The 13,439-nt window shown below is 40.6% G+C and overlaps 1 protein-coding gene across 4 annotated transcripts in view; it reads right to left on the reverse strand.

Annotated features, from left to right (window-relative positions):
• The window catches only part of kiaa1109 (KIAA1109 ortholog), a 438,508-nt gene that overhangs the window by 42,663 nt on the left and 382,406 nt on the right, over positions 1-13,439 (reverse strand). For all 4 annotated transcript variants that reach the window (XM_048546322.2, XM_048546500.2, XM_048546414.2 and 1 more), the window contains 2 exons: positions 12,205-12,366; positions 7,928-8,067 (listed from right to left, as the gene is read on the reverse strand). In XM_048546322.2, the coding sequence (XP_048402279.2) occupies positions 7,928-8,067; positions 12,205-12,366 (302 nt within the window). The remainder of the gene's footprint in view (positions 1-7,927; positions 8,068-12,204; positions 12,367-13,439) is intronic.

A 13,439-nucleotide genomic window follows, 5' to 3' on the forward strand; every position in this document is an offset into this window, starting at 1 on the left:
GCTATTACATAATTTATTGTTTTTCCAATATGGATGTTAAACTAACTGGCCTATAAGTTACTTTTTATTATTTCCTTCCCGCTTTGAATAGAGGCATTATATTGGCAATTTTCCAGCTCTCCAGCACTTTACAGAATTGAAGGATTCTTGTTTCAAGAAGAGGCTCTTACTGTCTGTCTTCATACTAGATGTAAATTTGTTCTGAAATGTTATTTGTTTCCTTTTTTGGGGTAATCTTTTGTTGGTTTTTAAAACTTCACTGGTTGGCATATCTTCTTCCCAGAATACTTCTTTCTTATTGGGATATACCTTTGTTGCGAGTCACCAACAATTTTCTTAAACATTTGCCTCAACTGTTTTTGTTGCTAAACCCCTTCACCAATCCACTCCTCATTCATTTGTAATTACCTTAATTCCTTTGAAGTTGCCCTTATTTTTGTTTAGGTCAGTTGTTAGTGACCAAATTTCTCCTTCTCAAACAGAATACTTAATTCTTCTATGTTATGGTCACTGGCGATCTTTTACTCTGGACTCTGATTAACCTACTTCATTACGAAATATCAGATCAAAAATAGCATGATCCCTAGTTGGATCCACAACATATTGTTGTAGGAAACCGCTCTGTAAATTCACTTCATAAATTCTTCCTTGAGGCTACCTTGATTGATAAATTTTCCTGTAGTTTAGGAAAGTCAAATCAAAGTCACTTTTGATTAATGCAATGCCTGATTCACTTGTCCACATTATCTCCTGATTTATGTTTCAAGGTCAGTCCTGCTGCTTAAAATTCAGTCGAACAACAATTCAGAGGGTCAGTCTAATGGTCTGGTGATATGGGTTCAAATCTAACGACAGTAAGAATGGAATTTAAATTCAATTAATTAGTCTTAGTAACAGTGACCACGAAGCTATTGATAATTGTTGCAAAAACCTGTTTAGTTAATTAACATCCTTTAAGGAAGTAAACTACCATCCTGACCTGGTTTGGCTACACATCCACAGTAAAGTGATTGACTCTTAACTACCCTCTGGATTGACCAAATGAGACATTCAGTTTGAGACTAATTAGACAGAAACAACAAATACTAGCCTTGCTAGCAATGCCCCTATCCCACAAAGATATTAAAAATGTCAATATGAACTTAGTATTCCAAAAAAAATCCAGTTATACCTCATTTAACAAAGTGGAAATTTCATGGATATTTGCAGCAAGACTAAGAACAGAAGATTTCGTCAGTTCAGAGACTTCCCACTGATTGCATTCTGGGTAGGTGGGAGCTGGGGCATCTCATCAGTAAACCCTCTAGAGTAGTGTAAAATAATTGACAGCTGTTTCAAGATTTTCATGTTTAACTCCATTTACATACGTTCCAAAAACTGCTCTCATTTTCATCTGAATAATAATGGCAAATACTGACACAGTTTCATCATCATTCACCTGGCTGCATGGTTTGTGCTCAGCAAAGTGCTTCCTAACTATGCTGTAGAAACAACTATCTTCTCTAACCCCAGCACAAACATCAGTCCTCTCACTGTACATCCGCAGCTCACTCAGCATTTAGTTAAGGATTTTAACTAAATGTCATATAACAGTGAAAATAAAATTAAGTTGTTCCTGCTCTTTACAGCTTATCATGATTCATAAATTCTACACCTGATAGTATCTGTGATATAGTTTAAACAAACTCCTAAGAATTTGGTGAAAATGCCAAGGGTTAAGTTATTCAAGATGCAGTGGTTGCTGGCCCTAATCCCCACCTTGTCTAAAACATCAGTGAAACAACCAATTAGCTACGAACAGACTGGAGGTTAGATTTTCATTCCTCATGGCAGCTTTCTAATACAGGTAGTGCCAAAATGAGCACTGGCCACTGCAGGTATTGTACTTGAGGCTTGAGAAGGCATTCAGTGTAAGACTGGAATTTTTTAGTGTTTTGGGATAGGGAAAGGGTATAAGAGAGGGAGAGGTGGAGCACAGGGTTTGAAAGGCTATGGAGAAGAGAAATCTGGAGTGGGGTGCCCTCTGATATATGCTTCCCAACCCAACATCACCATGGGCAGGGAAAGCTGCTCGGCTGGCCACTTGGCATGAGTCTATCCTGTCAGTGGTGGTGAGTTGAAGCTGTTAATCATCTCAATTTGCCAGCAGGTGCCAGGCCACTGCCCTATTCCTCTCCCAATAAAACTGCAGTGGAAATGGGCAGGCAGTTCAGCGGTAGCAGATCACCCTTTGGATTTAACCTGCTTCCCCTGTTGCCCTTCTTTCAAACCTGCTAGCAGGAGAATACAAAAGCCAGCCCCAAGTCTGATTTCACTTCCCCAGGTAAGATTGTTTTCAGTCCCAGCGTTGACAATCTCAAGCACTGGGGTCACGGGAAGGACAGAAGAAGCACATTACACATGTATCTGTATGGTTAACCATTAGAATGTAGAGCCCTCATTCTTTAAATGGGCAATCCAATTCCAGCTCCCATTCCTCTCCAAAGTTCATGAAACCCCAAATCTGTGTCCATTTTCCCCCCAGAATGTAGGTTTGAAGGGATCCAATCAGGTTTCCACCCTTGCTATATGACTCTAGCAAATCCACAAATGACATCTGATGTGACTTTGATAAGGATGATCCCTCATCATTCTTCTCCAATGTCTGCAACCTTTGGTAAGTTGATTGCATCTTCCTCCTCCAATGTCTCTTCACCAGCGTCCAACTGGTTCAGACTGCACTCATCTAGTTCCATTTTTATTTATCAATTTATAGCCAATCTGTAGTGCCTCCTATTCTTGTAGTATCACCTCCAGCCACCTTCTACCATCTATTCTTGGTCCTCTTCAACTTTTCACCTAAATGGTACCCTTGATAATATCATCCTAAAGTGTCTGTTTCTAAGTGCACACTGATGGCACACAACTCTGTTTCATTATTACTATTTTGCTCAGGCCTTCCTGTGCCTGCAAATTGCCAGCCTGGTTGACCAACTAACATCCAGTACTGAACAAATGTTTCTTCCAACTGAATATTGGAAAATTCAAAGCCATTTGGTTTGCACCATATTGTTTGCTTGTTGCCAATTCTGTGAAAATGTATTTTTGTCAACAACAACTTGGTATTTATATACCACCTTTAACAATGCCCTTCAGAGGCAGATATATAACAAAACTGGACGTTGAATGACATAGGTGATACCAAGGCTTGACAGAAACAGTAAAATAGTAGGATAAAAGGGTCTGGAAAAGACTTCCAGAGTTTAAGTCTAAATAGCTGAAAACATGACCATCTTTAAAATCAGGGATGCTCAAGAAGCCAGAATTTAATGAACACAAATATCTTGCAGGAACTGGGAGACTGGAGCTGGAGATGATTGTAGAAATGGGGAGAAGTCAAACCATGCATGGAGGAATTTGAAAACAAAGATTATAAATTTTAATCAGAGCACTGTTTACCTTGGATATGATGGAAGTCAGTAAGCACAGATGGTACGTGAACAGGGTTTGGTGTATGCATGGACACAAGTCCCACAGTTTTGATTAATGCAAGTTAACAGAGAATAGAATGTTTAATTCCAGTCAAGAATGCACTAGTACAATAAAGTCTTTAAGTAGCAAAGGCATGGATGAGGGTTTCAATGAGCTCAGGACGGAGTAGGGTAACATTATGGATTAACAGTTCAGCAACAATACCACCAAGCCATTGCCTCCCCATGCCTGTTATGCGTCTGTCTAAATGCCTCAAAGTTGCTGTTATGTCTGCTTCTACCAGCTTCCCAGGCAGTGCATTCTAGGTACCAGCCATCCTTTGTGTAAAAAAAAACTTGCCTTGTATGTCTTTAAACTTCCCTCCAGGCATCTGAGTCTGGGTGGGATGCTCTTTAGGGGGTCGATGTGGACTTGATGGGCTGAATGGCCTGCTTCCACACTGTACGGATTCTATGATTTATCTATCTATGTTAATACACAGTTTTAGGAATGGCATAGATATCGGATTGAATGCTCAACTTGGATCAAATATGGTTCAGCTTTGTTTGCAATGGAAAAGGATGGTGTTGGTAACTTAGGAACAGATAGCAGCTGAAGACAATGGCTTTAATCTGCTCAATGTATAGTTTGAGGGAACTTCCATACTGCAGATGGACAACTAGTCCAAAAATACAGTGGAAGTGCTGGCGGTGGTGAGGTAGAGCTAGATGTCGGCAGGGTACACTTGAAAACAAATGTTAGAGGACAGCATTTAAGTGATCCTTATCATTACCCTAAATAAGGGTGAGGGAGTAGGAAGAGTAGCAATTGAAAGTGATAACTCTGGCAACAATTAAGTAGCTAAAAATAATAATGAGAGATTGTAGCCTCATCTATCCAGACAGTGGAAAGGAAAATGTAGTCAACTGCAGACACAGACAGAAAAGATAGTGATAAAAATAAATTATTAAAGAATATCATAGTGTCAAAGCAAACTCATTTATACTCATTGCTACATGGTATGAATTCCAGTTGAGTCAACAATAAAAATGGCATCTGAAATGAGTTTGAAAGATAACTGAATTCTTATGAAATGCCTTAATTAACACCAGTCATCTAGTTTCCCTTCCCGATAGCATTTATGATATTTGTCAATTTTTATTTTGCTACATCAGTATGTTTACATGCTTCCATGAGCCAATGACTTGATTTATTTTGGCCAAGACTTTTAATTACAAGTTACAAAATTAGCCATAATTTATCTTCTGCTGTTAATGCTACTTGGTAGGGTTTAAACTACAGTGGAGGGGGCTGGGAACCAGAGCAGCTGGTCAGCAAGTGGAGGGATTGAGGGGAAGGTAGATGTTAGGACCAGTAAATCAGAAAGGTACAATAGGCAGAGGCAGGTAAATGAACAGGATGGTAGCAATGGGCTGAAGTGTGTTTATTTCAATGCAAGGAGTATTATAGGTAAGGCAAGTGAGCTTACAGACTGGATCAGGACATGGGACTATGATGTTGTGACCATTACAGAGACTTGGTTGAGAGAGAGAGAGACAGAACCAGTTGCCCAATGTTCCAGGCTTTCATTGTTTTAGGTGAGATAGAGAGCAAGGTAAAAGAGGTGGAGAAATTGGATTTCTAATCAGGGCCAATATCACATCTGCACTCAGAAAGAACATATTGTAAGGTTCATTGACTTAGGTAATATGGGTACGCCTCAAAAATAAGATTGGTGCAATCACTCTGACGGGCCGATAGTATAATCCTCGCAAAAGCCACCGTGACATTAAGGAACAAATATGAAGGCAGATTATGGAACGATGCAATTGACAAAACGGTTGTCATAGTGGGTGACTTTAACTTACCATATTGACTGGGACTCCCCTACAACAAGAGACTGAGATGGGGCAGAATTTGTTAAGTGCATCCAAGAGGGTTTCTTGGAACAGAATGTTGACAGTGCAACAAGACTATGTTGGGCCATACTGGGCCTTGTGTTGGTTAATGAGCCTGGCCAAGTGACTGATCTTTCAGTGGAAGAGCACATTGGAAACAGTGATCACAACTCCTTAAGTCTTAAGACAGCTAAAAGGGCGGCACGGTGGCTCAGTGGTTAGCACTGCAGCCTCACAGCGCCAGGGACCTGGGTTCATTTCCAGCCTGTCTGTGCGGAGTTTGCACACTCTCCTCATGTCTGCTTGAGTTTCCTCTGCGTGCTCCGGTTTCCTCCCACAGTCCAAAGACGTGCAGGCTGGGTGGATTGGCCATGCTAAATTGCCTGTAGTGTTCAGGGGTGCGTGGGTTATAGGGGGATGGGTCAGGGTGGGATGCTTCAAGGGGCAGTGTGGACTTGTTGGGCCAAAGGACCTGTTTTCACACTGTAGGGAATCTAATCTAAATCTAATCTAATCTAATCTAATCTAAAAGTAAGGACAAGTCAGGATCTTGTGGGAAGGTACTAAATTGGGGAGGACAAATTACATCTGTTAGTCAGGAGCTAGGGAATTTTAATACAGAGGAGCTGTTATCAGGCAGGTCCACAGTTGGCATGTTGGAGTTGTTCTAAGACTGATCAGAGTACAGCACTGGCAGTAAGGAGGAATGTCAAGGATGGCAAGATAAGGGACACTTGGATAACAAGGAAGGTTGTGAATTCGGTCAGAAGGGTAAAAGCAGCATATGTAAGGTTTAGGAAGCTAAGATCGTACAGGGCCATGAAGAATATAAGAATAGCAGGGAAGAACCCAAGCAGGGAATTAGGAGAGAAAGAAGGGGCCATGAGTAGGAGTAAAGAGAATCCAAAGGCATTCTGTACATACATTTAAATCAAGAGGATAACTACGGTTCTGTACTCACATTTACCCAGGAGAAGGATATGGAGGACAGGGAGGTGGGTGTGGAGCATGCTAATGTGCTAGGGCATTTTTGAGATCAAGAAGTGGCGTGGGTCTCTTGAAGAACATTAGAGTGGATAGGTCTCCAGGGCCCAATCTACCTCAGATTACTGAGAGAGGCAAGATTGCTGGGGCTTTGGCCTAAATCTTTGTATCCTCGCTCGCCTAGAGATCCTAGAGGACTGGTGAGTAGCCAATTTTGTTCTTCTGTCCAGGAAGGGAAATAGGCATAATCCAGGAAACTATTGACTGGTGAGTTTCACGTTAGTGGTTGGGAAGCTATCAGACAGAATTCTTAGGGATAGGTTTACACGCATTTAGAAAAGCATGGCCCAATTAGGGACAGTCATCATAGCTTTGTACTGGGCAGGTTGTGTCCTACTAATTTGATTGAATTTTTCAAGGAGGTTACAAAGGTGATTGATAAGGTTAGAGCAGTTGTCTACATGGATTTTAGTAAGGCTTTTGAAAAGGTCCTTCATGGTAGAATCATCCAGAAGATTATGATGCATGGGATCCATGGTGACTTGGCCACTTGTATTCAGAATTGGCTTGCTCACAGAAGGCAGAGGGCAGCGGCAGAAGGGTGTTTTTCAAGCTGGAGGTCCATGACTAATGGTGAACTGCAGGGATCTCTGCTGCTTGTGATATATATACACACACAAATGACTTGGATTAGTATGTTTGTTGACGATACAAAGATAAGTGGAGTTGTAGATAGTGTAAAATGTTGTCAAAGGACACGACGAGATATAGATCAGTTGCAGATATGCGCACAGAAATGGCAGATGGAGTTTAATCTGGCTAAGCGGGAGGTGCTACACTTTGGGAGATCAAATGCTAAAGCAAAGTATACTGTTAACAGGACCCTGAACAGCACTGAAGTACAGAAGGACTTTGGGTTCACGACAATAGCTCCTTGGAAGTGGCCATGCAAGTAGATAGGGTGGTAAAGGCGATGCATGCTATGCTTGCTTTTATTGGTCAAGGAATTAAGTACAAGAGACAAGATGATATATTGCAGCTTTGTAACACTTTGGTCAGATCACACTTTGTGTATTGTGTTCAATTCAGGGCGCCACATTACAAGAAGAATGTGGAGGCTTTAGAGAGGGGGCAGAAGATGTTTACAAGATGCTGCCTGGATTACAGGGTATAAACTATAAAGGAGAAGCTAGAAAATCTCAGTTTATTTTCTGTAGAGTGGCAGAGGCTGAGGGGAGACTTGATAGAAGTCTATAAAATTATGAGATGCATAGATAGGGTTGACGGTCAGAATCTTTTCCCCAGAATTGAAATGTCTAATACTTGGGGGCATGCATTTAAGGTGAGGGGGGAAATGTTCAAAGGAGATGTGAGGGGCGAGGTGGTGGCGGAGGGATCTGGACCAAGAGCAGGCAGAAGGAATTGGTTTCATTTGGTGTCATGTATAGCACCACAATGTTGGTCAAAGGGTCCGTTCCTGTACAGCTCTATGTTCTAAAGTAAAATGAATTAAAATTTAATGTTTTAACAAATTTTTACTCCTGAGCAATCTTTATATTCATTCCAGGAAAAATGAAAAGTGATAAGATGCTTACCTGCACCCTCACATATACAACAACATCCACTGGAAATGAAGAATACGATGAGGTAGATGATGATACTAGAGACGTTGTTGATTCTTCCAATGGCTCAGGAACGTCAAACTGACCCACATCTTCATCTTGGGAGCTTAGAGCTGTTAGAGGGAATTTAATTAGTCAGCAGTAAAAATTATATTGCTGTTTGAATCTGATCTTGTGACAAAATTATTCCCTCAACAGTATAGAACTTGAATATTGCTGAAAACAGACTTGCTTCGTCTCTGGCAAAGCTTCAACTAATCAGAGTCAATTTGCCAGTTTTCCACGTATTGTATAATTTGTTATGATCTTTTCAAATTTGGCATTTTTGATGATGCAAGATGAAAAACATTAGCAATAACACATCTTTTGTTTCAGTAAACTGAGGTAATGTAATGGACCCATTGTCAGCAAAGGACTGTAGATATCTCTCTCCATTTGAGAAAGGTAAGTAGAATAACTTGAGGATAACAACTCTTAAGCTTGAGGCAAGGAGGCAGAGACTCCAGGGACTACCACAGCTAAAATGGGTGCTCTATTTGCTTTATTCTAGTCATCATGCTAACTGAGATAACTGATCTCTATAATTTATTTGGTCACAGAATACCAATTTAAAATTTTGGTTTGCTTTGATCTTTCATGGAACAGACAAAAGTTAGGATCCAACACTGATGAAAGTTTACAATTAATTATAAACTATAGCTGTGATGTACATGTCAAACTTTATATATACTTGGTGGAATTATAAATGTCATAAATAATTCTCAGCATTTCAATCCAGATCTCAAGAGCAGAAATAAAACAATGATGGAAGGAGAAAGATGCAGAAAGAGACAGTTTACTAATGAGGCCTATTGAATTATCGTAAGCAGTTTCAGCAAAGAAAGACGTGACTTTTTCAGGTCAGAGGAAAGTCCATTACTAAACAAAACATTCTGCATGCAAGGTGACAAATACACGGGCCAAACTGAACTTAAATATACAGCTCCAGGACATCTTTACCTCAGGGTAATACCCAAGCCCAACCATTGTCAGCTGCTTCATCAATGACCTTTCCTCTGTTAAGGTCAGAATTGGAGATGTGCTATCATTGGCGAGCAATGTTCAGTGCCATTCACAACTTAAATACCTAAGAAAGGTATCAAAATAAATAACAAGAATCACTGGGAATCACCTTTCAGGAGTTTATTTTGTGTTTAGCATTTAGGGAGTCATTTTTAAAAATATTCGTTTGTGGGATGTGGGCATCGCTGGCTGGTCAGTATTTATTGCCTGTCCTTAGCTGCCCTTGAAAAGGTGGTGGTGAGCTGCCTTCTTGAACTGCTGCTGTCTACCTGCTTTGGGTTGAGCCACAATGCCATTAGGGAGAAAATTCCAATGTTTTGACCCAGAGACAGTGAAGGAATGATGATATATTTCCAAGTCAGGATGAGCAGTGGTTTGGAGGGGAACTTGGAAGTGATGGTTTTCCTATATATCAGTTGCCCTTGTCCTTCTAGATGGAAGTGGGTTTAGAAGGTGCTGTCTGAGGATATTTGGTGAATTTCTGAAGTGCCTCGTGTAGATAGCACACACTACTGCTACTGAGCTTTGGTGATGGAGGGAGTGGATGCTTGTGGATCCAGAACCAATGAAGTGGGTTGCTGTGTTCTGGATGGTGTTGAGCTTCTTAAGTATTGTTGGGGCTGCACTCATCCAGGCAATTGGACAGTATTCAATCACATTGCTGACTTGTGCCTAGTAGATGATGGACAGGCTTTCAGGAGACAGGTGGTGAGTTACTCACAGCAGTATTCCTAGCTTCTGACCTGCTTTTGTAGCCACTGTGTTTGTGTAGTGAGTCCAGTTGAGTTTCTGGTCAATGGTAAATGCCAGGATGTTGATAGTCAGGTATTCAATAATTGTAACACCATTATAAGACAAAGGGTAGTAGTTAGATTGTCTCTTATTGGAGATGGTCATAACCTGGCATTTTTGTGGCACGAACGTTACTTGCCTCTCATCAGCCCAAGCCTGGATATTGTCCAGAACTTGTTGCACTTGAACATGGACTGCTTCAGTATCTGAGGAGTTGTGAATGGCACTGAACATTGCTCGCCAATGATAGCACATCTCCAATTCTGACCTTAACAGAGGAAAGGTCATTGATGAAGCAGCTGACAATGGTTGGGCTTGGGTATTACCCTGAGGAACTCCTGCAGAGATGTCCTGGAGCTGAGATGATTGACCTCCCACAACCATGACCATCTTCCTACGTGTCAGGTATGACTCCAACCACCAGAGATTTTGCCCCCAATACCCATTGATTCCAGTTTTGCTTGGGCTCCTCGATGCCCTACCTGGTCAAATGCAGCTTTCATGACCTTTGCTAACTTGAATTTTAATCTGCATTTCCGTTCTAATGCAGTATGGACTGCAAAAGCTACACTATTGCAGCTTTCATTGCAGTATGGTAGCAGTTTTTGAAGTTCTACCTTAGAGCTTTTGGATGAGGGACATGAAGTACCTCCAGGAACAACACCACAAGAAGTTGTTTCACTGGCACCAGTAGTGGCTTATTCCTTAGTGGCCTGCCATTTCACAGGTCAGAAGGGTTCCACACAGAATTCCAGCTGTAGCGGCAGTATCCAAAGGGTAAAGTATGGACAGAAGATTGATTGTCTTGACTTGGCTAAGCAACAACATCTAAAGGTCAGACTTTTGTGTCAAGTCATTGCTGATTCCCTCCCAATGATCAGATGGGCACACAATGGCTGACAACCACTGCAACACTAAATTTCTTAGCCTGTAGCCCCTTCCAGGGATCTGCTGAGAAAATGTGTACAACTTCATCTTCTGCCCATAATTACTTCACCCATTTAAGTGATGTCATGTATTGTTCAGAGCAACCATTTACACTTACTTTACTGTTAATGAGGTTAGTCAGGGTAAGCAGTTTCTGCACAGACTGGGTTCCTTGGCTTGCAGGGAATCAAACTGCACACAAGCAGCAGTCAAGTCACAGGCCTCGGATAATCCTGACTTTTTTGGCAATTGAAATAGATTCTAGTCGGTATGTGACCACAAGAAAAACTTTATGCATGGCCAAGGTATTCTAGAAGCTTTCTTGACACCTTCATTCCGTGCTTGTCATATTTCCTGTCTTTAAGAATGTGTCATATAAATAGAGTAGCTATAAGAACAGGTCAGATTCTAGGCTGTTAATGTCTTTCATATTGCACATTCTACCAAGCTACTTTAGAATAGATAGTTGAAAGGTAAAGAGTAATGATCATTCTTCCAGTTATTGGGTGGGTACTTTAAAACTTACAAATGAAAAGGAAATGAATCTCTACTTTCAAATATGCAAATGTTATCAGAACATATTCCAAGGTTTGACAATAAAGAAATTTGTAGATGTCAGGTAAATTTAGGCAATTCAAATTACTACTTTCTCATCCAGCAGATAGTGGGAAATTGTTTATGTATGTACATAGATTCAAGAAACTCAAGACATGTACTCCACATTCTTGTGGAGCAAAGCTTGTGATGTGAAAGGCATGGTGCTGCTGAAATTATTTCATGATCAATAAGGTGTAAACTTGGATTAAGGAACATTTTATCAAATCCACACCTGAAATACCAAGGTGTCAAAATAAGGCAAGGATTGAATGTAATTTACAGGATAAAATATCTAAAATGCACAGTAACGTGAGAAATGGTGACCTTATGGAGGTTCATAAAATCATGAAGGGGTACAGATAAGGTAAATAGCAAAGGTTTTTCCCCACGGTACGGGAGTTCAAAACTATGGGGCATATTTTTAAATCTTTTAAGGTGAGAGGGGCAAGTGACTTGAGGGGCAGCATTTTTACACAGAGCGTGTTGGTGTGTGGAATAAACTGCCAGAGGAAATGAGAGGTGCAGGTACAGTTACAACATTTAAAAGACTCCTGGATGGGTACATGAGTAGAAAAGGTTTAGTGGGATATGGGCCAAATGCAGGCAAATAGGACTAGTTTAGTTTGGGAAACTTGGTTGGCATGGATGAGTTGGACCAAAGAATCTGTTTACGTGCTTTACAACTCTAAAATACAGAGCATAATTACAAAATAAATAGCTAAGATTCAAGTTAGATTAAGAGAGACCCATTGGGCTGTTCACTACTATTAGCATAGACCAAGAGAGAAGAAATTTTCTCTTATTAAGAGATACCTGTATAATGTTATTAGCATAGACCAAGAGAGAAGAAATTTTCTCTTATTAAGAGATACCTGTATAATGTCTTTCAATTGGAGTAATAGGAATTGTTTCCAGAGCTTTTTCTAGGAAGTCCAGCAGGCATGGACTAATCACCATTTCTTCAGGAAGAGATTGTAAAGCAACCCAAGCATAAAGCTTTGCTGTTTTCACACCTCCACTCCCTTTTCCTTTAGCTGCAAGAATTACTCATTATTGTCAAGATAATCTGAAACATGATCTTTTTATATTTGTAACACAAAAAGAATTAATAGAATTCCAATAATAGCAGTAAATTTGGAAACCACCAGTGGAATACTCTGACAGTTTACAGCACATAAGGTTTAAACCAAAATTTAAAATACTGTCCACTTTTGGAATTAAAAGCCTACCCCACATTAAGGAAATGCTAGGTCCAGTCAGCAAATGTTAACCGTGGAACATTTGAGATAATGTGAGAAACACAAGTTGTACCAAGTCATTACTTCAGTGGGAAGTATGTTTCTATAGAAATTTAAAGAGGCTGGAATTCACAATGGGGGTGGGCTCCCTGCAGACAAGTCCAACTTCACATAGCTAACTTGTCCAGCTTGATTTCTGCTCAGTGATGGTCTGTTAAATAGTATGAGGCATCAATAGGAGGATGACTACCTCACAGAGCTGTTAGTCAATTGGAGTCCAGTGGCACAGTGGCATCACCAAGTGAGGGGGGTGATTAGGGTTGCAGATAGGCCAAGGAGTTGAGTTCAGCAATGATCTTAGCTATTCAAGTACATTCAAGATCCCACTTGAGCTAGGATGACAGGGTTATCTGAAAATGGTAAGTTAAAACGGCAGAATCAGGGTTCACTGAATGACACAGGAAGGATGCAACATTCACCACTTCACTGGTCAGCAACGCACAGGGTTAAAAGATATCAAGATTCATGATAGATGACAGCCATTCCTGCTGCCAACTATATCAGAATTGTGATGGGTTAAGGCCTTTAACTGAGCAGTAACTGTTTTTAGGCCTCAATTGGGCCAAAGATTGGCAGCCCATATGATACTTCTTATGTTGCCTGTAAAAACATGAACGGGACAGCATAGTTGGACTGGACACGGACTTACTCGTGAGGGCGCAGGGTCCAAATTTATAGGTTCATGCTCCTGCCCACAGGGTCCCATAAAACTCAGTGCGTGCAATGCGTGATCTTAATTTCAAAGCAATTAACCACATCAGACTTGAGAAACTAAATGGGATTACTTTTAACATTCTAAAATAAAACAA

Source organism: Stegostoma tigrinum, chromosome 1 (assembly GCF_030684315.1).
Source record: "Stegostoma tigrinum isolate sSteTig4 chromosome 1, sSteTig4.hap1, whole genome shotgun sequence".
Taxonomy (NCBI): Eukaryota; Metazoa; Chordata; class Chondrichthyes; order Orectolobiformes; family Stegostomatidae; genus Stegostoma; species Stegostoma tigrinum.